At 42.8% G+C, this 25,832-nt stretch overlaps 1 protein-coding gene across 8 annotated transcripts in view; it reads right to left on the minus strand.

Moving 5' to 3' along the window:
* Nucleotides 1-1,030: 1,030 nt before the first annotated feature.
* TSEN2 (tRNA splicing endonuclease subunit 2) overlaps nt 1,031-25,832 on the minus strand; it is a 49,889-nt gene continuing 25,087 nt past the window's right edge. For 5 of the 8 annotated variants that reach the window (XM_017856116.1, XM_017856113.1, XM_017856115.1 and 2 more), the window contains 6 exons: nt 18,556-18,606; nt 15,154-15,292; nt 5,414-5,450; nt 4,468-4,579; nt 2,705-2,794; nt 1,031-1,692 (listed from right to left, as the gene is read on the minus strand). In XM_017856116.1, coding sequence (XP_017711605.1) covers nt 1,633-1,692; nt 2,705-2,794; nt 4,468-4,579; nt 5,414-5,450; nt 15,154-15,292; nt 18,556-18,606 — 489 coding nt within the window. In that variant the 3' untranslated portion in view covers nt 1,031-1,632. Of the gene's footprint in view, nt 1,693-2,704; nt 2,826-4,467; nt 4,580-5,413; nt 5,451-6,875; nt 8,189-15,153; nt 15,293-18,555; nt 18,607-25,832 lie in introns of those variants that run through there. The other 3 variants (XR_001882264.1, XM_017856120.1, XM_017856118.1) reach the window with 3 other exon arrangements.

The raw sequence follows: 25,832 nt of genomic DNA on the forward strand, positions 1-25,832 counted from the left end.
GTTTTCAGAATTCTCTCTGGGGAATTAAAAGCCAGGTGCCACACACTGCACCAAGGTTCTTACCCTTAGATCCATAGGTGGTCATCATGGAATCTTTCTGATGCTGTTTTCAAAATCACAGGTGCAACCAATAAGTAAGGGCGCCTCAGGCTGCACCCCATCCCTGAGGTAGAGGACTGTGTGGGAGCACAAAGCTGGCCCTGCCTGATGTGGTGGGTGGCCTTCCTTGTTCACCACCACCACCACCACCAGACAACAGGGCTCTATTTCTCACTGCATGTAATTTTTAGGATAGTGCCATTTCAGCTGAGACACTGATCTCAGGTCCAGTCCTCCATGTGCATGACTGGTAGTGATGCACACCTGCCAACATCTCTGAGCCTCAAACATCCCTCTGTGGGTCCCTCCACCTGAATTCACAAGGCTGCCGCGGGGATAAATACACAGGCATCTGCCCCATCACAACTCCCATTCTCCAAATGTTTGCTATCATGGTTTGCCAATTTGGATAGCCAATACCCCATATTGGCGATCCAAATTAAATATAACAAACATGTAAGGGCTTGCAGCAAAATCATTCAAGTAGTGTCTGAACCAGTTAAGAAAATATAGCTCAGGCTACTACCTTAGCTGGTCACCCTCTACCACCAAAAAGCAAGTATTTCCCCTTCCCATTCCCCCCTCCTTTTTTTTTTTTTTTTGGAGACAGGGCCTTGCTCTATCACTCAGGCTGGAGTGCAGTGGCATGATCTCCGCTCACTGCAATCTCTGCCTCCTGGGCTCAAACGATCCTCCCACCTTAGCCTCCTGAGTAGCTGGGATTACAGGCATGTGCTACGATGCTTGGCCAATTTTTGTTAGTAGAGAGGAGGTTTCACCATGTTGCTTAGGCTGGTCTCAAACTCCTGGGCTCAAGCGATCCATGGGTCTTGGCCTCCCAAGTGCTGGGATAACAGGTATGGGCCACCATGCCCAGCCACCCATCTCCCTTCTCTTGCCACCAAATGCCCTTAGGTAACTTAAGTCTTCATGACTTTCTCACCAATTACAAAAAGGCTTTATTATATTTTGCTAAATGTTAATTGCTTTCAGTATGTCTCCAAACATTATTTCACCACTCATTCTTACAACAAGTTCAGTGAAGATATGCTTATCTAATATTGTACAATATTGTTGTGTTCTGTAACACTCTTTTGGGAACAGCTTAGATGTAGGTAACAAGAGATGCCTGTGTATGAAAGTGCTTCATAAACTGTACTGTATAAATGTAAACTACTACCATTTTCAGGTAAAATCAGAGAATAAATGTCTCTGTTGTTGGAAGTGCCCTCTCAGGACTCATCTAGTCCAACCTCCGCAGTGACTGGATGAGGGCTCAGACTGAGGCCAGAGGCACGAGGCTCGGGATCGGAGAGTTAGAGGCCAACGCAAGGGCAGAATCTGCAGTCCTAGCACAGCGATCTTTCTCCTCCCCTGTGTAATTTATCTTTAAAAACACTGATAGTTTTCTGGTGCTGGGAGCACCATGTCCTTTAAAACTTATAAATTAATGGATGATTACAACAAAAAGAACTTTTTACCTAGCCCTCAATAAATAGTTGTTGATGTAATTGGAAATTTGAGGTTGAACTGTTAAAGATCGTCTTGGTCACTCCTCTCTCGTGAAGAAACCCATCGACTCAGAATCACCTCCTGCAACCAATCAAAAAAAAGACCATTTCTTAAAACAGAAATGTAAGACCATTCCGGGTAGCTGACACCACAGCTACATTTCACAAAGAGCTGTCTATATAATGATGATACTGTTCCCATCTTGATAACAGAAACATCTGGAGAAAATGAATGGAACAATATAAACCTTACAAGCATATAGTATCTACTTTCACCAGGCAAAGATTTTAAAGTTAAGCTTGCCTCTGCTGTGGTATTCTACCAGCACATTTCAGGAACAGGTGGGCTGGATGAAAGCTACGATTTTACATTAGAGCTAGGTCCGTGATGGCATTGCTGTAACTGGGCCAGCTACTGAGAAGGGAGAAATGAGGCTGATGAGCATTTTATGAAAAACTAGCCTAGTGGAGACAAGTGGGACCAACTGAAGGGAGGAGGTGCTGGGGCCCTGGAGACCACAGGTCTGCAGGGGGCAGGGTGGTGTGAAAAGAAGAAAGGGTGATGAGTACAAGAGAGGATGACAACAGTGACATACTGGATGTGGGGAGGAGCCAATGGCAACATTAAGGCTCTACACACAGAGGGAGGGAATGCAGAAACACGGACACACACTAGACGACTCGGGAAGACCAGAGAGAAACCAGCCAAGATGACAGGAGGCACCTCGGTTCAATACAGAAGCCCAGAAGCAGGAGAGAGTCAACAGGGACACCTCTGGTCTCTGGGAATGAGACCTGTGAGAGGTCCTGGCCTGACCAGGGGGTCACAGGCCACCTGTGAGAGAGCAGTTTCAGCTGAGTGATGCAGACATCACAGGTAAAAAAGTGGGGAATCAAGGAATAGTGGAAGTCAGCATAGATTTTGTGTCCAGTGCTTCAGTGGGGAAAAGGTGAGAGACTTACAGAGCCTGCCTGAGAAGGCTTTGTTACCAAGGCAAGACTGTATTCATGTATTTTCTTGGGACCACATGTTCCAGATACACTATGATGCACAGAATCTTTGGGATGACACAAATTTCTCTGAGTTTACCCACCTGAACTTTAATTCTTTTCATACATTCTGGTGACTCCATTTCCTTATCAGTCATAGTTGAGGGTTTAATCAAATAGCACAGCATAAGTTCCTATTGAGAAATGAAAAACCACTTCTGTATCCTACAAAATAATAGTACAAATTTGGATGTATCAGCAAGAAATGCAGGTGGTCTCCAGTCCCTCTCACTGTGCACTCCAAGTGGAAACTCACAGACACATCAGTTTCCTTCTGGGGACATCATAACTGGGATTTACATTCTAAGTACCTACCATTTAGTAATCACTGAACATGGTAAAAGTTATAAGCAGATACATTCATTATAAACACAGCATTAAGAATACTAAATATAGTAAGTCCTCACTTAATGTCCTTGATAGGTTCTTCGACACGGACTTTAAGTGAAACGACATTGATATGGTTTGGCTATGTCCCCAACCAAATCTCATCTTGAACTGTAGATTAGATTATGGGGGACGGTCCCCATGCTGTTCTTGTGATGGTGAGTTCTCATGAGATCTGATGGTTTTGTAAGGGGCTTCCTCCTTCCCTCATCCTCTCATTCTTGTTCCTGCCACCCTTTGAAGAGGTGCCTTCCACCATGATTTTAAGTTTCCTGAGGCCTCCCCCACCATGTGGAACTGGGAACTGTGAGTCAATTAAACTTCTTTTCTTTATAAAGTACCCAGTCTCAAGTATTTCTTTATAGCAGCATGAGAATGGACTAATACAGATGTACAGCAGGTCTTCAAATAAACTTCAACGTTGTGTTCTTATGATGAGAAGAAATTGTTTTTGTTATATGGTATTCGCCTGAAGTTGCAGTTTCCAAGAACATATCAACAATGTTAAGTGAGGACAATTAACAGTGTTAAGTAAGGACATATTAAGTATATGCTACGAGTCCCCTAAAATGGGCATAAAAATACTAGAAACAGTATAGGCTCCCTAATTTTCTACAGGACCAAGCTAAAGCCTAGGCAACCTAACCTGCTCTAAAGGGCAGTCATCTCCAGCCCTGCAAGACCCTCCGGCTTCAGCCCCACCTCACCTCCAGCAGCACGAGGATGAAATTAGAGGGTATGTACAATTTGTTCTCAGCCAGCAAATCACTGAGTAATGAAAACACACACAGCTTTCTTTCTTGATAGTCCTTGTGTAACCTGAGTTCCTCCTATCTCTGATGGCAACAGGAAGGATATAGTGAAACACAAGCCAGGGAGCCAGAGAGCTGTGGGTTTGGATCCCGAGTCTGCACATGAGCCGTGTGATCTTGGATTACTCACTCAACAGCTCCAACCTTGGTTTCTCATCCTCGGGATGAGGATAACAACAGGGTGGGAAAGTGCTTAGCAATAAATATCAAGTCCCTTCCTCTCTAAGAGATCTGCAGACTTTCAATGTTTTGGCTCCTTTGTGAATATGTGTATGAGTGAATGTTAAATGTCAGTATAAAACAGGCCACATAGCAACGAAACCCCTGGGAAGAGAGGCAGTGCCTACTCAGATCAGATCACCATGGGAAACCTCAAAGCTCAGTCACTGGAGCTCAGCAGCAGTTGGGAGGGGACAATAAAATGTAACGTGAGGGGAGGACAACTTCTAGCGCAACAAGGGAAGGGTACAAATGACCCCTGCCAGCATGTCACTGGCAGGAATGTTACGAAGTTTCTACAGGTAACTTTTTTGATTCTACTACATGTAAGAAAAAAAAAATTGAACCATTTAAGTGACACTCCAATGGCAAAGCTGATGTTGTGTTACCTTAGAGACATTAACGGAAACTCTGCTCAAGGCAGCCAGGGACTTCCAACTGAAAGGCCTGCGGAGACAGCCTTCAAAATGGTCATCAACTAGCTCGATAATGACAGAATAACTGGAAAACGCAGAAAAAGCATTTTAAAAGTAAGCATGAAATAAACCTGTTTTAAAAGAATATTATTTGTGCTACCAAGAACAAAGATACAGAAAATAAAATTTACATCATCTGATTCTAAATTCCCCTAAACTGCTATTGAGAAAATATTAATGAAAAATTCATACTTTAAGTTACAAACTTTCAGGCTGATTCCAACACTTACTTACAGCAAAAAACAAGTATTTTTCCCAATGCGAAAGTTCTAAATTCACACAACTGTTTAGACACTAACTGATGTTTGTTTTGTTTTGTTTTTGAGATGGAGTCTCGCTCTGTCGCCTAGGCTGGAGTGCAGTGGTGCGATCTTGGCTCACAGAAACCTCCACCACCCAGGTTCAAGCAATTCTCCGCCTCAGCCTCCTGAGTAGCTGAGATTACAGGTGCCCGCCACCACACCCAGCTAATTTTTTTTGTATTTTTAGTAGAGACGGGGTTTCACTATCTTGGCCAGATTGGTCTTGAACTCCTGACCTCATGATCCATCCATCTTGGCCTCCCAAAGTGCTGAGATTACAGGTGTGAGCCACTGCGCCCGGCCTAACTGATGTTAAGATGAATTATGGCACAGATTAACTCAATGTTTAACACTAGAACATATAGTATCATAAACTATATATCATCCTATATATAGTATAATGACATTAGTGTGTAAGGCATGAACATATAGCATCTATTCCTATCAGGCCAGGAAAAACATGACTTTTGTTCCTATGGCACCAAAAAATTAAATTAGAGGCCAGAAATTCCTTGTGTCCGTTTAACCCATCAATTTATTTAAAAATCACTCCAAACCTTGCATGGTAAAATGGAGGGCCTTTTCGATACAGTACTGCAAAGAAGAAAGAAAAAAAAGAAGTATAACCACTCAAAATAACGAGAGAGGAATAAGACTCAATAAAAAGCTTGCTTTTTTAATTTTTTTCTTTTCCAAAAGGAAGCAAATATTCAATTACCTATATGTAGATAGATAATCTGCAATATGCCTTGGGGTCTATTTTTTCAGATAGGGTCTTGCTCTGTTACCCAGGCTGGAGTGCAGTGGCATGATCATGGCTCACTGCAGACTTGACCTCTTGGGCTCAAGCAATCCTCCTCAGCCTCCTGAGTTGCCAAGACTATTGGCGTGCACCACTACACCCAGCTAATTAAAAGAAATTTTTTTTTAGCAACAGCATCCCCCTATGTTGCCCAGGCTGGTCTTAAATTCCAGTGCTTCAGTGATCGTCCTGCCTCAGCATCCCAAAGTGCTGCGATTACAGGTGTGAGCTATCACACCCAGCCCCTGTCATCTATTTTTAAAATCCAAACTTATTTTCCTGAAACAAAGTGCAATTAATAAAGAAATCTGTTGCCAAGAGCCTAACACCTCATCCCACCCTACAAATAAATTCCAAAGTCAAAGTACAGGCAATCTTGCCTTGCTTCCTGTCTTACACTCTCCAGAGTGAGTGTGAATCATACTGAGTGTAAAATTCATAGAATGTGGATCAATATTTTGTTATTTATTTCAGATCAATGTAATGCAAAGTGTCTGACTCGCTACTCTGGCCAGCTACTGTGACAGGGGTTGGTAAAAGAGAGGAATAAGACTCATGCCTATTTCAAAGAAATTCAAAGTCAAGTGATAGAAGTCATAACCATACATTCCATTCAAGTATCAGTTTGCTCCACTATTGAGGACCTGAAGGAGATGGGGGAATTCAGTCTGTGGAGGTCGAGAGCCACTCAGTGAAGGAGCCTGGGGCCAGGGACTCTGCCACATAGACTCTGGAATCTGGCAGGGAACCCTTCAGAGGCATATGGTCTGTGGCAGGTACTGGCTAACTGTTCACCAAATCCACTTCTCTCTCCCCGAGGGACATGGCCAGACCACAGCTCTCATTCTCCTGTGCAGTTAGGTATGGCCAAGTGTTGTGTGACACTTCCATGCTGACCCGTAAAACCCTCCCTTATACAAACCCTCTCTGTGTGTGTCTCTTTCTTTCTGAGGGTGACTTTTTTTTTTTAAACTTTTTTTTTTTCTTTTGAGACAGAGTCTCGCTCTGTCGCCCAGGCTGGAGTGCAGTGGCGCACGGTCTCTGCTCACTGCAAGCTCCGCCTCCCGGGTTCATGCCATTCTCCTGCCTCACCCTCCCAAGTAGCTGGGACTACAGGTGCCCGCCACCACGCCCAGCTAATTTTTTGTATTTTTCTTAGTAGAGACGGGGTTTCACCACGTTAGCCAGGATGGTCTTGATCTCCTGACCTTATGATCCGCCTGCCTGGGCCTCCCAAAGTGCTGGGATTACAGGAGTGAGCCACTGCGCCCGGCCTGAAGGTGACTTTGGAAGCTGTGTGCTGAAGACTGGGAGCCACCAGGAAGCAGTTCCTAAAGCATTTTTTGGAGTTGATTGGGCCGCCAATCAGAGATAGCCGTGTTGGATTTCACATGAACAAAAATGAACTCTATTGTTAAGCCCCTGAGACTTGGGGTTTATATGCAATTACAGCTATGGGAATTGCCATAACGAACACAATTACATCTGTAAGCTGTTAGCTGTCCTCTGTGCTAAAACCAGCACAGGAAAGTTCAAGGAAAAGTTTTGTTTCCCTTGAGGAATGGATAGAATTTTCCTTTTTGGACAGATTAATCCTGTAATCATGTTTCTCTTTGGCTCAGGAAGCTCAGAGTCAAATTTGCAGCATGACTTTAGTAACCATATAGGACCCCAAGGGCGACACAGCAACCCTTCACTTAGTCTTGTTTCGCATCTACATTTTCCATGGTCACATTTCCTGTCTGTATTTCCTATTTAAGTTGTATTTAAAGCACTCAGCAAGTCAGCTCAAATTCACTGTGGCACAAATGTAAGTAAATATCCAAACATATAATTCTCAACTTTTTGAGATGGAGTGTACTGGAAAGAAACCATGTACTGAAATGAAAGTGAACTCAGGAGTTTTGTTCCCTGCCCAATCTTCGCTCCTCAAGTTGTATGCCTTTAAGCAACTTATTAACTTCTCTGAGCCTTGGTTTCCAAAATCCTAAAATGAAGACATCGGGGAAATTGAGATCTTTTCTAGTCCTCAAATGCCATTACCTGTAATCAAACACACATCATTAATCCAATATGCACCTGGAGCATTACAGAGCTTGAAAGTAGCTCACACCCACAAGGCAAGTAATTTCTGACGACAGACTCCGACACAGCACAGCTTAGTTTAAGCAAGAACACTGGTAGTAGACGGACCCAAGGTTAAGTCAGCAGTGCCAAGACCATGGGACAACTCTGCATGTCAATTTCGTTATAAAAAATGGGGGTTATGCTGAAGGCAGAAGTATTAGCACAGTGTATGACATAAAGTAAGTATCACAGTTACCTATGCTAGTAACAATTACTGTCTGTGTGGATTAATGACGAGGATGCATTCTAAGATATGAGTCCTTACGCAATTTCACTGTTGTGTAAACATGGTAGAGTGTACTTACACAAACCTAGATGGTACAGCCCACCACACACAAAGGCTATGTGGTATCACTTATTGCTTCTAGGCTACAAACCTGTTCAGCATGTGACTGTGCTGAATCTGTAGACAATTACAACACAATGTTTAAGTATCTGTGTATCTAAACATAGAAATGGTACAGTAAAAATACGATATAAAAGCTAAAACCCGTACACCTGTATAGGGGACTTACGAATGCAGCCCGCAGGTCTCCAATTTGCTCTGGGTGGGTGAGTGAATGTGAAGGTCTAGGTCAGTACTGTGTGCTAATGAACACTTTATAAACACTGTACACTTAACCTGCACTAAAGTTATTTAAATTTTTTTTCTTTCTGTCTTTAGGTTTTTTTTTTTTTTTTTTAATATATATATAGAGACATGGTCTACCTATGTTGCCCAGGCTGGTCTTGAACTACTGGGCTCAAAGGATCCTCTTGCCTTGTCCTTCCAAAGTGCTGGGATTACAAGGGTGAGCTGCCACGCCTGGTCTCTTTTTTCAATAATAAATTAACCTGGCTGGGTGTAGGTAAACAAACAATGAACCATGATGGATATGACCGTGGTCCCATTAGATTTATAACAGAGCTGAAAAATCCCTATCACCTAATGACATCGTAGCCATCGTGCTGTCGTAGTGCAACGCATTATTTGCATGTTTGTGGTGATGCTGGTGTGAACAAACCTACTGCACTGCCATTTGTATAAAAGTTATTTGACCGGCCAGGCATGGTGGCTCACGCCTGTAATCCCAGCACTTTGGGAGGCCAAGGCAGGTGGATCACGAGGTCAGGAGATCGAGATCATCCTGGCTAACGTGGTGAAACCCCGTCTCTACTAAAAAATAATAAAAAATTAGCCAGGCGTGGTGGCGGGCGCCTGTAGTCCCAGCTACTCCGGAGGCTGAGGCAGGAGAATGGTGTGAACCCAGGAGGTGGAGCTTGCAGTGAGCAGAGATTGTGCCACTGCACTCCGGCCCAGACGACAGAATGATATTCCGTCTACCAAAAAAAAAAAAAGTTATTTGACCAAAATGTTAGGCAGCACATGACTGTATGATGGTAGTAATGTACTCAGGGGGAAAAATGAAATTGTTTTACAAAAATACCTCCCAAGTAGAAAGATGAAAGCATAAGAAGTCTGAGAAATAGTAGACATTTAAAAAAAGATCTGAGGGCCAGGCACAGTGGCTCACACCTGTAATTCCTGCATTTTGGGAGGCTGAGGTGGATCACTTGAGGCCAGGAGTTTGAGACCAGCCTGCCAACATGGTGAAACCCCATTTCTACTAAAAATGCAAAATAAAAAAAAAAATTAGCTGGGCATGGTAGTGCACGCCTGTAGTCCCAGCTACTTAGGAGGCTGAGGTGGGAGGATCATTTTAAACCTGGGAGGTTGAGGCTACGGTGAGCTGAGATTGTGCCATTGCACTCCAGCCTGGTGGACACAGTGAGACCTTGTTTCAAAAACTACATAAATAAATAAAAGTAAATATAAGGTCTGAAAGAACAGGGAATATAAAAGGAAAGCTCTTTCTTACAGAAGAATGCCAGATAGAGGTGTGGAATGAAAAACAGCTACTTACGGTATCACTTCACAAATGACTTGTTTTTTACAAAAGGAAAACTGTAATTATATGACAGACATTCACAATGGCCACCATCAAACTTAGCATCACTACAGCAGGAAAACCTGACTTCATGCACTTCCTGACACACTCCAATAAGCACACACATCACCTATGTGTGCCAAGAGAACCTGAGCTTGAGTCTGATCATCAGGAACAATCAGACATACAGATAATGGGGAACATCCTAAAAGACATCAAAAAAAGTCAACGTCATGACAAACAAAACAAGAAGTTAGAGTGACTGTGTCAGACTGAAAGAGGCTGGGCACAGTGGCTCATGCCTGTAATCATAGCACTTCAGGAGGCTGAGACGGGTGGATCATCCATGAGGCCAGGAGTTCGAGACCAGCCTGGCAAACATGGTGAAACCCTGTCTCTACTAAAAATACAAACGTTAGCCCAAGCACGGTGGCAAACACCTGTAATCCCAGCTACTTAGGAGGCTGAGGCAAGAGAATCGCCTGAACCCGGGAGGCAGAGGTTGCAGTGAGTGGAGATCGTGCCACTGCACTCCAGCCTGAGCGACAGAGCAAGACTCTGTCTCAAGAAAAGAAAAAAAGAGAGAACAGAGATTGTAGTGGGTTTAATGGCAGCTCCCAGAAAGATATGTTCATGTCCTAATCCCTGACTTGTGAATGTGACCTGGAATGTGGAATGTGACTTGGAAAAAGAGTCTTTGCAGATGTAACTAAGCTTAGAATTTTGAGATGAGATCATCCTGAATTAGCTGGATGGCCCCTAAATCCAATGGCAAGTGTCCTTATAAGAGAAAGGGGATTTGACATAGACAAACATGGTAGAGACTGGAGGAATGCAGTAACCAGCCACCAAATGCCTGGGGCCACCAGAATCTAGAAGAGACAAGGAATGGATTCTCTCCTAGAGCTTTTGGAGGGAGCCTGACCCTGCTGACACCTTGATTTTAGACTTCTGGCCTCTAGAACTGTGAGAGAATGAATCTTTGTTGCTTTTAAGCCACCCAGTTTGTGGTAATGTCTTATGAGCCCTAGGAAACTAAAAGGTAGATATAATAACCAAATGCAACTGTATCAAGAAAATCTAAGCCGGGGCCTGCATGGTGGCTCATGCCTGTAATCCTACACTTTGGGAAGCCAGGCAGGAGGATGGCTTGAGCCCAGGAGTTCGAGACCAGCTTGGGCAACATACAGAAACCCCATCTCTATAAAAATTACAACCAAAATAGCCACAAAAGACATTACAAGGACAACGAGAAAAATTTAAGTATAGACTGGACACTTAGATGATATTAAGTAATTCTAATTTTTCTCAGGCATTATATGATATGTAGGAGAATGTCCATATTCTTTGGAGGTACACATGAAAAATACTTATGGATTAATATGGATTAATCATGTAAATGTAAAGGATATTAACAAAAATACATCAAAATTTGACCAGAAAAACAAACCAGGAGGTAGCTTAGAAAAGAATCAAAGGCCCTGGTGCTGTGGCTCACGCCTGCAATTCCAGCACTTTGGGAGGCCAAGGCAGGCGGATCACTTGAGGTCAGGAGTTCAAAACAAGCCTGGTCAACATAGTGAAACCCCGTCTCTACTAAAAATACAAAAACTAGCTGGGTATGGTGGTGTGTGCCTGTAATCCCAGCTACTTGGGAGGCTGAGGCAGGAGAATGGTTTGAACCTGGGAGGCGGAGGTTGTGGTGAGCAGAGATCGAGATCGCGCCACTGCACTCCAGCCCGGGCAACAAAGTGAGACTTTTGTCTCAAAAAAAAAAAAAAAAAAGAATAAAGAGGAAGATGGGAAGAAGACAAATCTCCTTGTTCTGTGACAAATAGAAAGCTGCTCTGTTGACCTCCATTCTCGGACAGAACTGTCAGTCTCTGGGCTGGATGTCACGACAGGTCATGGTTCCTTCTGGGTCTGGAAATTCTATAACTCTGCTAGCTTTCAATGACTCCCACCATTCCATTTCTGTGCTGGGACTTCTAATTTGCAGAAAGCTCAGAAATCATACTTATCAGTCAATGCAAATCCCCAACTAGGGTTGGCTGGGAAGGAGGCTTAGGAGTAACCAGACCTTTGGGTCACACCAAATCAAATCAAACCGTAACTGTCTACATAAGACAACAACATAAACCCTGCATTAGTTTTTGGCTTCTTAGCAGGCAACATGACTTAGGCATGGTAGGAGGACAGGGAGGACAGACCCACAGAGCCCTAATCTGTGTACTTAACAAGCTGTTAAGTACTCTGGCAACTTACCTAACCCTTCTAAACCTCAAACCCCTCTGCTACAAAAGGAGGCTACTACTACAGCCCTCACAGGAGTGTGAAGATTAAATAAGACAAGGGAAGAAAACACCAAGGCAAGGTGCCTGGCTGGCCCTAGGAGCCGGCAGCCAGGGAAGCTGCTCAGTGGGGAGTGTAAGGAAAGGTTCCCTCTTGGCTTCTGTCCTGGCTCCCCCAGTAGGCGATCAAGGTCAACCAGCTTGACAGCTGCACTTGATTTGAGACCCGTATCACCTCTCCCAAATACTGCTCCTGGAATGAAATTTGATAGACAAGATTTATTCAAGGGAAAAGTTTCCCTGATAAGATGTGAATTTCATAATGGTCTTATATCACGAGTCACTACCTCTCTAAGGAAAAACAATTGTTAAGAGTTTAGCCTATGTTAGCAGTTCTAGGCTTCATGTGATTAGGTCACTGACCTTCAAAATTAAAATAATATTGTTAAAAAGCAGCAGGAACTGTGTAGCCATGCCTGAAGAAGAGGCAGAGTTTAGGAAGAAGCTCCTCATATCCCAGGCTAGCACTGCTCAAGAACCTTTGCTTATGCAGTGAATGTGAAGACACTTTTAACACTGATGCTGGCCCAGTCTGACTCTGTGTGAGTCAGAGACCTGGTCCCACATTGATTGTACAAGGAACTAGAAACAGATGATATATCCCAGTGGAGGCAAAGGTCTCCAGGGGAGTTGTAAACTGAGCAGTTTATCTTTTTTATTTGCAAAATTCTATCTATCTGTCCATCTATCTATTCATCTGTCCAACCATCCTTATAAGGCAGAATATCTTTGAGGAAGTTTTCTCTATGCATCATCCAAAGTATAACTTGGTAATTAAAATGAAGTTGCAGGCAAAAGGGCCACAGTATGAGATTAAGAACATTAATAAAATAGAACAATTATAATATACTGTAATGAAAGTTATGGGAATCTGATCTCTCAAAATATCTTAATTTTTATTTTTATTTTTTAAGAGAGTCTTACTCTGTTGTGCAGGCTGGAGTGCAGTGGTGTGATCTCGGCTCACTGCAACCTCTGCCTCCCAAGTTCAAGAGATTCTTGTGCCTCAGCCTCCCAAGTAGCTAGGATTACAGGCATGTACTACCACACCCAGCTAATTGTATTTTTACTAGAGACAGGGTTTCACCACGCTGGCCAGGCTGGTCTCAAACTCCTGACCTCAGGTGACCCACCTGCCTCAGCCTCCCAAAGTGCTGAGATTCCAGGCCTGAGCCACTGTGCCCAGTAGATATCTGAATCTTTTGGACTACAGTTGATCTTGGGTAGCTTTGACTCTGCTTTTTCTTACAGTCCTTATCTGTTCCTGAAACTACGTCATGTAGTTACTTGCTTGTGTGTCCCCTCTCCATCCCCCTAGAATGTAAACTCCATGAAGGCAGCTCTGTTTGTCCTGTTCACATCTGTATTCTTGATGCCTCAAACAGTACCTGGCCCACAGCAGACCCTTAGTCATTATCTGCTGAATGAGGAACTCACCTGGTCCAGACCCTCACTTTAAGATAGGGGATGCAACGGAATACTATGCAGCCACAAAAATGGACAAGATCGTGTCTTTTGTGAGAACATGGATGGAGCTCCAGGCTATTATCTTTAGCAAACTAACCCAGGAACAGACAACCAAATACCGCATATTCTTACTTGTAAGTGGGAACTAAATGAAGAGAATTTATGAACACAAAGAAGAGAACAACAGACTCTGGGGTCTACTTGAGGGTGAAGGGTGGGAGGAGGGAGAGGATCAGAAAAAATAACTACTGGGTACTAGGCTTAGCACCTGGGTGATCAAATAATCTGTACAACAAACCCCTGTCACATGAGTTTACCTATATAACAAACTTTCACATGTACCCTTGAATCTAATTTTTTTTTTTTTTTGAAGTCTCTCTCTGTCACCTAGGCTGGAGTGCAGTGGCATGATCTCAGCTCACTACAACCTCTGCCTCCCAGGATCAAGCAATTTTTCTGCCTCAGCCTCCCAAATAGCTGGGATTACAGGTGCCTGCTACCACACCCAGCCAGCTAATTTTTGTATTTTTAGTATAAACAGGGTTTCATCATGTTGGTCAAGCTGGTCTCAAACTCCTGACCTCAAGTGATCTGCCCGCCTGGCCCTAAATGTAAAGTTAAAAAAGTTAAGTAAATAAAGTATTGATTTAATTAAAAAAAAAAAAAAAGATCAAGGGAGGCAGTACTGTTAGACATTTCTAAAAGCCTGGGCTCCAGAATTCAAAGCCCAGTTCTGCAAGTTACTGGCCCTGGAAACTATTATGGGCAATGACCTACTTTTTCTAAACTGTAGTCTCCCTATCAGAAAATGAAGACAATAAGAGTCTCCACTGCATAGGACTGCTATAAGGATTAAACAAGATGATGGATGTAAAATACTTAGTAAAATGCTTGGCACATGGCAAGTGCTCAATGATGGCTGCGGTGATTATTACAATTATATGACTGTTCTCACTTGGCAGATGAGGCCACTGAGGCCTGGGGATAAGGGACTCTCCCAAATTACCCAGTCTCATGGCTAGTGAGACGTGGGGGTGGGTCCTATAGAATGCTTTTCTTTTTTTTTTTCCTTTTGAGACAGAGTCTCACTCTGTTGCCCAGGCTGGAGTGCAGTGGGGTGATCTTGGCTCACTGCAAGCTCTGCCTCCCAGATTCATGCCATTCTCCTGCCTCAGCCTCCAGAGCAGCTGGGACTATAGGCGCCTGCCACCACGCCTGGCTAATTTTTTATATTTTTTAGTAGAGACGGGGTTTCACCATGTTAGTCAGCATGGTCTCTATCTCCTGACCTCGTGATCCACCCGACTCGGCCTCCCAAAGTGCTGGGATTATAGGCGTGAACCACCGCGCCCAGCCACAACACTTTTCTAAGATTACAGAGCAAACAAGAGGGAAGGCCTGAAATGGGGTTGCAAGTTTCTACTCCTAGGCTTTCTCCCTAGACTGCCTTTTCTCTTTTTGCACTTACCCTTACCCCAATCCAAATATCCAATAATCTTATCTAAACCCAAAGGATGCCTTCTTAGAAAACATCATCAATAGCACACATGAGCAATTTGATGTTCTAGGGCAAATCTGATATAAACTCCATTCTCACACACACCACACCAAGAATTACTTACATAAATCTGTCCCGTACTTGAGTCCCACTTTGGGCACCCAGCCCTTGCTTCGAAAGTAATGGTAGGCCATGTAGGTGGTTCTGAACGTGGGCTGAACTACAGTGAAAGCTTTCCAGAGTTTTACGATCGTTAAAGGCTCCTAAAGTTATTTACAAAAAACCAAAAGCATTACTGTGTATGCATTCTCTCTCCGTTCAGCCAGAGCGTCAACATCTATACTAAGTGTGGAGCTGAAGCAGCGAATGAAACGCAGTTCCCCCAGCACAGCAATTTATTTTATTTTATTTTTGAGACAGAGTCTCGCTCTGTCACCCAGGCTGGAGTGCAGTGGCGCGATCTCGGCTCACTTCCAGGAGAGCAATTTAGCAAGAAGGTCTGACCCTGCACTGTCCAGTGAGGCAGCTGCCAGTCATACACACCTAGTCTGAACTGAGAGGGGCTCTAAGTGTAAAATACACACTGACTTCCTACTCAGTATGAAAAAAAAAAAAATAGGGAATATAAACTATTTCAATAACTTTGAATAAGTTGGGTTAAATAAACTGTGTAATATTGTATTAAAATTCCACCTGCTTTTTAAAAAACGTTTTTAATGTGGCTACCAGAAAATCTGAAATTATATACACACAGCTCCCATCTGAGGCTCTCACTGTCCTTCTATTGCACAACACTGCTCCAGAGAACTTAGAAAAGGCAGCATTTGAGGCCGGGCGCGGTGGCTCAAGCCTGTAATCCCAGCACTTTGGGAGGCCAAGACGGGTGGATCACGAGGTCAGGAGATCGAGACCATCCTGGCTAACCCGGTGAAACCCTGTCTCTACTAAAAAATACAAAAAACTAGCCGGGTGAGGTGGTGGGTGCCTGTAGTCCCAGCTACTCGGGAGGCTGAGGCAGGAGAATGGCATAAACCCGAGAGGCGGAGCTTGCAGTGAGCAGAGATCCGGCCACTGCACTCCACCCTGGGTGACAGAGCAAGACTGCGTCTCAAAAAAAAAAAAAGAAAAGAAAAGGCAGCATTTGAGCGCGAGAAGTAGTGAAGGAGTGGTGAGGGAAAGGGGCTGGAGGGGGGTGGTGGTGTGCCGGGAAGGACATTCCAGGCAGAGGAACCAGCTTGCAGGGTCTCACTGTAACAAGCCCACCAAGGCTAGAGGGCAGTGCCTGACAACATTTCACAGATGTTTAATGAGTAGCTACTCTATGTCAGATCACGTTCAGAAAAACAAAAAATAATTTTATAGTAAAACTTAAAAAAAAAATCCAAAATTTAGTGTTTGAAACTAGAGAATTTGTTATCTGATGGCACAAATTAATAATTAACTGCTTATAAGACAACTTTGTTTTTAATGTAGGAGTCAAAGAGAATGAGAATGGTTTGGTCTAGAGAATATTTTGATGTATCATTACCAAAAATACAACGACAACAAAATAACTAGGTAAGTTTGGAAAATTTTTGCTTCATTTCAGTAGTTACTGAAGCAATCAATTTTTCAGCTGATTTAAGGCTTAGTTACTCAGTGAGACTAGCTCAGCTTGTCCCAGCCTAAGATTATAATACAATAGGCTAGAGTTTTCTTTTTTTTTTTTTTTGCAGTTGTTCCTAATGCAAAAATTCCATACCTGTGTGACCTTGTGACCCCACTGCGAGTAAACACTCAAACCCCTCTTCTAACAAGCAACAGTCTCATAGAGAAGGTTAAATTTCCAACACAGCCCAATGTTGTTCAGATGTTGAGGCTTTTATGTCACAGCTGTAATGTTCTGACAAATTTCAGCTAAGGCCCATGAGAGGAAGCAAGGTGGGGCTAAGAATGGCCACCATTTGGGAAAATGAGCCATTTGTCAGGCAGACACTGCTTCCAAACCGCTAGAATACCCATGAACAATATTTATGCAATTAGAATGTGATGAATGATTAAATTATGTGCTCCCAAGAGCCAAACAGAATACACCTTCTCTGTTCCATTTACTGTTCTGTTTACTTTTCTCTTTTTCATTTTATTTGAATTATTTTACAATTATCTCTCTCTTTTTTTTTTTTTTTTTTTGAGACGGAGTCTGGCTCTGTCGCCCAGGCTGGAGTGCAGTGGCCGGATCTCAGCTCACTGCAAGCTCCGCCTCCCGGGTTTATGCCATTCTCCTGCCTCAGCCTCCCAAGTAGCTGGGACTACAGGCACCCACCACCTCACCCGGCTAGTTTTTTGTATTTTTTATTTTAGTAGAGACGGGGTTTCAACGTGTTAGCCAGGATGGTCTCATCTCCTGATCTCGTGATCCGCCCATCTCGGCCTCCCAAAGTGCTGGGATTACAGGCTTGAGCCACCACGCCCAGCCAATTATCTCTCTTCTAAAGGCAGCAGGCTACAGCACAAAGTCATGGGCTTTGGAGTTACTTGGACTAGCTGTGTGACTTTGGGTACATTACTTATTTTCTCTGAGCTTCAGTTACTTTATCTGCAAATTCTTACCAGGTGGCAGGAAGGACTGTAAATAGTGCATGTAAAGTACCTAACATGTAGCTTTTACCATAGTAGGTGCCAAATACTGGTAACTTTTACTTTTGCTAATTTTTAATACTATTCTGACACAGATGTCCTTTTTTTCTGAGACAGAGTCTTGCTTTGTCGCCCAGGTTGGAGTGCAGTGGTGTAATATCCACTCACTGCAAGCTCCGCCCCCCGGGTTCATGCCATTCTCCTGCCTCAGCCTCCTGGGTAGCTGGGACTACAGGCGCCCGCCACCTCGCCCGACTAATTTTTTTGTATTTTTAGTAGAGACAGGGTTTCTTTTTCTTTTTTTTTTTTTTGAGACGGAGTCTTGCTCTGTCACCCGGGACTGGAGTGCAGTGGGGCCGGATCTCAGCCCACTTGCAAGGCTCCGCCTCCGGTTCACGCTATTCCTACATTTACCTCAGCCTCCCGAGTAGCTGGACTACAGGCGCCCACCACCTCGCTCTCGGCTAGTTTTTGTATTTAGTAGAGACAGGGTTTCACCGTGTTAGCCAGGATGGTTCTCGATCTCCTGGACTCTGTGATCGCCGTTCGGCCTCCCAAAGTGCTGGGATTACAGGCTTGAGCCACCGCGCCCGGCAGAGACAGAGTTTCACCGTGTTAGCCAGGATGGTCTCAATCTCCTGATCTAGTGATCCGACCTAATTATTACACAGTATAACATACTGTACTTCTCCTAGTTTCAAGGAATGAAATGCAAAAAGGGGTCAAAGATGCCTTTTGCTCGAACAGTCCCACCTCAGAACCCAAATCCAAAACTTTAGAGAAAAATTCAATTCCCATTTTATTCAGTAAGAGTAGAAACATTTGTATTAATGCAATATAGAAATTAGTACAACCTGCTTTTAACAATAGGGAAATTTTAAGTGGACTGTATGTAAACAAAGCATCTTACCTTCTCATAGTAAATACTTAAACATCCCAGAGCATAGACCAAGAAGAAGGCCTGAAAATACAGAAAGCAGAAAATGCTCATTACAAATAGTTCCACATTCTTGTGAAACTATTTTACAGACTGATCTCTTTTCACTTCAAATACAAATTAATGCTCTTAAGTCATCATCAAAAGGTCATATATTTTAATATAAATGGTTCATTTGAATGTCTTAGATTTAAAAAAAAAATCTAAGAAAATACAAATGTTACAAACTGGTTTAAATCAATAAAAAATAAAAGATTTTTATGAATGTTTCCATATTTATTTCCTAAAAAACCTATATAACTGAAAGATGACGTTAACAGCTGTAGCAATAGAAATTGTTGCTCATTGGAGTTTCTCCCTGTACAATTAAATAACCATATTTAAATTGAGAAAAATATATATAGAAAAAAATGTGTGAAAAGTATGGGGCAGTGCTGATTTTGCTTACCTGACAAAATACTAGTTTCCCAGTCATCTTTGGTGAAATGATTTTCTAGAACCCTATGTTTGCACTGACCTCATATGATGACATATTTTTACTGTGTAGGGGGAAGGCTGTAGGAATGGCAAAGAAAATTGGCTCCAGTAGAATACAATCACATTTAAATGGAAATGAAAATGGCTTTCTGTTAAAATAATACACTGCCAAACAACTGACACCACCCAAAGAGACATGTGTTGTAGGCTTTGCCTATCCAGGGCGCTTAGGGTCTACAGATACCACTGAAGGGACTCCCATGAGATTCGTGCACAGCAGGTAGTGACCAAATGGTAGCCAGTGGTAAAATGGGGTTACATTTCTTTTTAAATATGAAGGTGAAAAATGAGATTTATAACCAAACATCAAATATTCTGCTTCGGCTCTCACTGCTGCTTCCAGCAGACACAGACAAGGAGGGGTCCTCTTGTGCAGTGTGGGAGCAGAAACATAATCCCCTCCCTGTCATGAGCCTTGAGGTTTGTGTGCAGCAACAAGGCACTGACAAACTGCTCATTCAGCTTGTTTCCTCACTGTCCTTCCATCCCACCCCTAATCCAGCACACACAGAATAAAAGACAGCACAAGTAATATGGGTGGAAGGACTTCCAAGCAGTGAATACCTTGTCATTCTCTGCCTGGCTATCTGATGACATCTGTCTTCACAGGAGCAGTTCTCAAAGGGTGGTCTGGGGATCCTGGGATCCCCAAGACCCTTGCAGGAGGTCTCAAGGTCAAAACCACTTCATAATAATAACGTGGTGTTATCTGCCTCATTTGTGCTCTCTCCAGTGACTATAAGACGTGTGATGGTCCAAGATTGGAGCCAGAAGCAGATGCAAGAATCTAGATGACTTTCAGGAAATCAGACCTTAAAGCGACTTGCAAAATGAAAACGAGGCCTCTTCTCACTAAATTTTTTGTTTTGGAAAATATAGTTACTTTTCATAAAAAACTTAAATTATTTATGTCAAGGTATGGGTTTTTGTTGTTGTTTTTAATATGGAAGGCTTCACAAACTTGTGTCATCCATGGGCAGGGGTCATACTAATCTCTGCATTGTTCCAATTTTAGTATATGTGCTGTTGAAGACATCACTATTATTTTTAAATGTGTTAAACAGATACTCAACATTTGTGTGTTAATTTATAATTTGATAAACACTGACAAATATGAGGAACCACTACTTTAGTTTTACCCAAATCTAAATCTAGAGCATTTCTGGAGACGAAGGTGGTCACCTTCTATTCCACTTTTTCCTATCGCTTTCCTGGTCCCAGCCTGTGGGTGGCTCCTTCCTGCCTCCTCTGACACCCTCCCTGTTCTGAGCCCTCTACAGTCCACTCTCCACAGCATCCAGATTCATCTTCTTGGCACATGAAGATCATGTCGTTCCCCTAATTAAAACCCTCCAAAGAGATTTCACTGCCCTTAGAATAAAGTCCAAACTGCTTGCCACCAGCTCCAGGTCCCTGCACGATCTTACCACTGCTCTTTCCAGACGTCCTGGCTGCACTTCTGTCTCCTGAAGACACTAAGCTCATTCAGGCCTTTGCCTCTGTAATCGCTACTCCTGCTATCTGGCATGTTCTGCTCCAGACTCAAAGGTCACTTCTCGGAGAGGTCTTCCTTGGCCACCAAGTCTAAGTAACCCACATCCTGATCATCTCCAGAGCACTTACTTGTGTCTGAAAATCGTTCTCTTACATGTGTTCCTCAGACTAGAACGTAAACTCTGGCAGAACAGAAACTGCCTGCTGTTCCCTTGGCCTAGAAGGGGGTCTAGCACATGTTGGGTGTTCAATGCTTGTGCTGAAAGACAAAAAAGACAGGTCCCCAATCCTGCCCTTGGCTTAGGCCCCAACAGCCAGAGCCATCCTACAGCAGGTCTCTGCACCTCACTCAGCTCATCTCTTCTCAGTGTGAACATCGTGTTCCACTTCTTTCACTGCTGTTGACAGCCCTGCCAAGTGGCCCACAATTTTATTTTGACCTTTTCTCTTTCCATCACTCACTATTTATTAATACAGAATACTGCTGTTTTTCAGATGGACTACAGGCCAAAAGGTGCAATGGAAAAGATAAAGTTGTTTCCTCAACACAATTTGCACTTCTTCATTCAGAATAGTGTAACACAAAGAATGAAGTTTGAGATCTGTCAGACCTGAGCTCAAATCGTCATTGTTAGCTAGGGCCTTGGAAGTATCACTTAAATTCTCCATGCCTCATCTATACAATGGGGATCATAATCCTTTCTTAGCTAAATACTTAATAAGATTAAATCACACAAAATTTTTAAATTTTTTTTTAAAGTATATTTTATGTTCTAGGGTACATGCGCACAACGTGTACGTTTGTTACATATGTATACATGTGCCATGTTGGTGTGCTGCACCCATTAACTCGTCATTTACATTAGGTGTATCTCCTAATGCTATCCCTCCCGCTTCCTCCCACCCCACAACAGGTCCCAGAAATCACACAAAGATTTAATAAGCTATGAAAAGCACCTAAAAGCTCAATTAATTTTAGTTTTCCTCCTTTCTGGAACTCCTGACCTCAGGTGATCTGCCTGCCTTGGCCTCCCCAAGTACTGAGATTACAGGCATGAGCTACCGTGGCTGGCCTTGGTTTTCTTCCCTTTCTAATAACTGGATAGCATAGCCTGGAAAAAAAGTTCAATCCCATCCTTGCCTAATAAGATATTCTTTCCTGATATCTGCTAAAATATAAGTTCCTCAAAAACTGATGTGTTTTCATTATCAGCAAGCATACATTTCCCCAAGAGTGAATGAAACCAATATCTCATTTTTATTTGCTTAAAATGGTGATTGGCTTTTACCAATCTATGCAAAATGTGACTAGGCACTTATCACAGATGGAGGGGATCTTAATTCAATTGAGTTGGTTTTATTTAAAATTAAATTATCAGTAGACTAGAGAGGTCTGTAGAGGTTGACAATCATATCCCCTGCAATCTCATTATTAAGTTTTACTTTCACAATACTAATAAGATGGAAGGATAAGTTTAATGATAGTTTTTAACATCATACTGCTCAAGTGTTGTAATGGAAAAATAGATCTCAATAACAGATCCCTATAAAACAATGGAATACATTAGCTAACTGGCATGGCAATCTAATTATCCCTGAAATGAATACTCACACAGAGTGAACACTGAATCATCCCCATGTCCAGTTCACAAAAAGTACGGTTTAAAATGTCACTGGCTAAAAGCAGAGGTAAGGAAGATGTTGCATGTGGAATATGCCATCTGGCATGTGTGAATACAGTTGCAGGTGCCTAACCAGGAAAAAAGTGTATTCGACTAATGTGATCTAGTCACTGTGTGTGTGAAAGACCTAGTCACTGTGTAATACTTCCACCATTTAAGTAAAAGATCTATTTTGTGATCATCATCAACAATTTAGAGGCAGAGTATGTATGTCCTATCAGGCAGAGAATAAAGGCAGGAACCAAATGAGCACCTATTACATGTGCCAGGAACTGTGCTAGTCATTGTGTATACATCACTGAATGTCATTAGCTGCTACATCAATTCAAGCAAAAATAAAGCACAATTTCCAAGAAGTGTTTTTTCTTGTGAGTGCTAGCCCTCCCTCAGCACACACACGTCTTTCTCCGAACTGCCCATAAAACACATCGCATTGATGTTCATTTTAAATTTACAGAAAATATATTCATTTAAAAATATCTGCCATTTTGTGAACTAAAGCTATGTCTTCACTCCACCCAGGGAAGTTGGCTAGCTTGGAGAGGGATGGGGACACAATGAGGAATATACATTGCTAAGTGTCTTCCAGGACAGAGAGACGTCACACATATCATGCTGCATTCAATCCTATCTTCCTCTGAAGGAGAACATTACAGCTGAGGAAACCGAGGAATGCCAAGAACACTGTCTATTGTGTGTTATACTGCATGTGGCAAATATTTTTTTCCCATTTCATCTTTTGCCTGTAATTTTGCCTTTGTCTTTAATATAGAGTTTTAAATCTCTAGGTAATGAAATCTATATATTATGGCCTCTTAGAAGAACTTATCCATATCTCAAAAATACATAAAACGCAGGCAGGGTGGCTCACACCTGTAATCCCAGCACTTTGGGAGGCCGAGGCTGATGGATCACTTGAGCCCTGGAGTTCGAAACCAGCCTGGGCAACACAGCAAAACCCCATCTTTACCAAAAATACAAAAATTAGCTGGGCGTGGTGGCGTGTGCCTGTGGTCCCAACTACTCGGGAAGCTGAGATGGCAGGACTGCTTGGGCTCAGGAGACTGAGGCTGCAGTGAGCCGATACTGTACCACTGCACTGCAGCTTAGGTGACAGAGAGAGCCCCTGTCTTAAAAAAAAAAAAAAAAAAAAAAAAAAACATAAATAATTATCCTTGTTTTCTATTTTAAATTTCCCTTTATATCTTTAATTGACTTGAAATTTATTTTGGTGTATATTAGGAGATGGGATTTTAGCTTTGTCTTTTCCAAATGGCTAATCAGCTGTCCCAACACCATGAATCTTTTCTTCACTAATACGAAGTGTTATTTTTATTGTACCCCAAAATCCCATCTATAAATGGGTCTGTTTGTAGACTGTGGCCCAATCTTTCCTTTCCTATACCAAGACTATACTGTTACTTTATGTTTTATTAACAGCTGCAGTAAGATCTCCTTTTTTTTTTTCTTTTTCTTGGCTACTCTAATGATTCCAAGTGAACTTTAAAAATTAATAAGGCCTACAGCCATGCTACTCTGAACGTGCCTGATCTTGTCTGATCTCAGAAGCTAAGCAGCGTTGGGCCTGGTTAGTACTTGGAGGGGAGATTGCCTGGGAATACTGGGTGCTGTAGGTTTAAAACAAGGATCAATGCAACAAAGAGCAAAACTGCAGTTCTTCTCTCTCCTGCCCGCCAGCACACAAAGGCTTTTAAAACAAAACCCAATCCTCAAAGCAGTTCACCCGAAGTTTCCTGTGTGTCTGGGTATATAAGCAGAATATAAATATGTTTACAGAGGAAAATTAGAATAGTTTTTCAAACCTTAATCAAAAGGCTCTGCTGTAAGTATATATTCTTGCTAAAAGGACCCAAACTGTCTCACAGTTGAAGTCTCTGGAAAATTTTCAGAAGTTTAGACAGAAGGAAAGTCACTGACCTATTGCAGGGGAGGGAGACTAGTCAAACAACATAGCAGTAAAAAATAACTGCAAAATTCTAGGGAAGAATCTTAGACATTCTAATCACTGGATTCTGATACTTGGAATCCATATTATGGACACTAAGAAGGGGAAAAAGAAATGTGGAAAAAACGGGTGAGGTACAAAATAGAAGAGCCAGGCACAAGAAGATGCGTAAACGAGACCCAACTGAGACTGCTGCTGTCAGGCACACAGAGCGCTGTCGCCCGACGCTGGCGTGCCCCTTTGTTTCCAAGCATTCCCACCTAGTCCTCCTGTGTGGGGACCACTTTCTTTGTTTTCTAAATGAGATAAATTTTCTCATGCACTTTAAAAGCTTTATAACTATATACGAACAATACACAAAAGTACCAGTAAGGTAGCCTCCAAAACCAGAGTTAGACTAAGAAATCGACATGCATTGGCAAACTCAGAGCCACAACTGAATGGTATCAACACAGTTAAAGAATGTGACACAGAGTGAGTGAGGAAACTCAGCAAATGACGTTTGGAGTCTGGTGACGGTGGCAAGGTCTTCACACTGCACACAGGATGGGACTCTGACTCAAGGGTTCGGTGGCAGACCAATGCATGCAACACACTACCTCCAGTCTAGATGTTAGCAGATCTTTGTTTGATATACCTCAATTCAATGGTGGCTTTTCAAGAAAAAGAATAAATGCTACCACATTAAGTAAAATAATTAAATGAAAGACTTACAACAATCTTAGAATCTTCAGTATCAAGTTAAAAACAGTTTATCCCTCCTTGGGGAGGACACGTGGGCCTGACATCCTTAAGCATTTGGATTATCCAGCTCACTCCTCACGGGCTGACTCTGTGTTCGCCAAGCAGCCTTCCAATTATATTACCCTTTGGCATCTGAATTTTCTACATGAAGAGAATATGCCAATATGGAAAGGCAGGTGGTGGGGCCTTTGCTAATGTTAATAAACTCACACTCTAGTTTATTCCCCAGGCTCTTGTGAGCACACTCAGCCTGAATGCTGCTCCTAGAGCTCGAGTCATTTTCTGTGCTCTAACAAATCCGAACTTCTTAGTCCCTCAAGCAAAGGATTAGACCTGGAATGCAGGGCCCTACTGGGGTGCTGCCATGGAGGGAATCCTGCTGGGAATGAGTGAGCTGGTCTGCACCACCCCTATTAAATCTCCTCCCATTAGTTTCCCAACAGCACACACAGGGATAGTAAAATTAAACACAACTACTTTGGAACCTGGGAAATTTAAATGTTAAATCTCCTTAACCTTCAAAAGTTGACTGCCCGGCAGGGTGTGGTGGCTCATGCCTGTAATCCCAGTACTTTGGGAGGCCAAGACGGGCCGATCACTTGAGGCCAGGAGTTCGAGAGCAGCCTGACCAATATGGCGAAACCCCATCTCTACTACAAATACAAAAATTAGCTGGGTGTGATGGGTGTGTGCCTGTAGTTCCAGCTACCAGGAGGCTGAGGTGGGAGGATCACTTGAACCCGGGAGGCAGAAGTTGCAGTGTGCTGAGATCACGCCACTGCACTGCAGCTTAGGTGACAGAGCGAGACTCTGTCTCAAAAAAAAAA

Source organism: Rhinopithecus bieti, unplaced genomic scaffold, assembly GCF_001698545.2.
Source record: "Rhinopithecus bieti isolate Rb0 unplaced genomic scaffold, ASM169854v2 scaffold_44365, whole genome shotgun sequence".
NCBI lineage: Eukaryota > Metazoa > Chordata > Mammalia > Primates > Cercopithecidae > Rhinopithecus > Rhinopithecus bieti.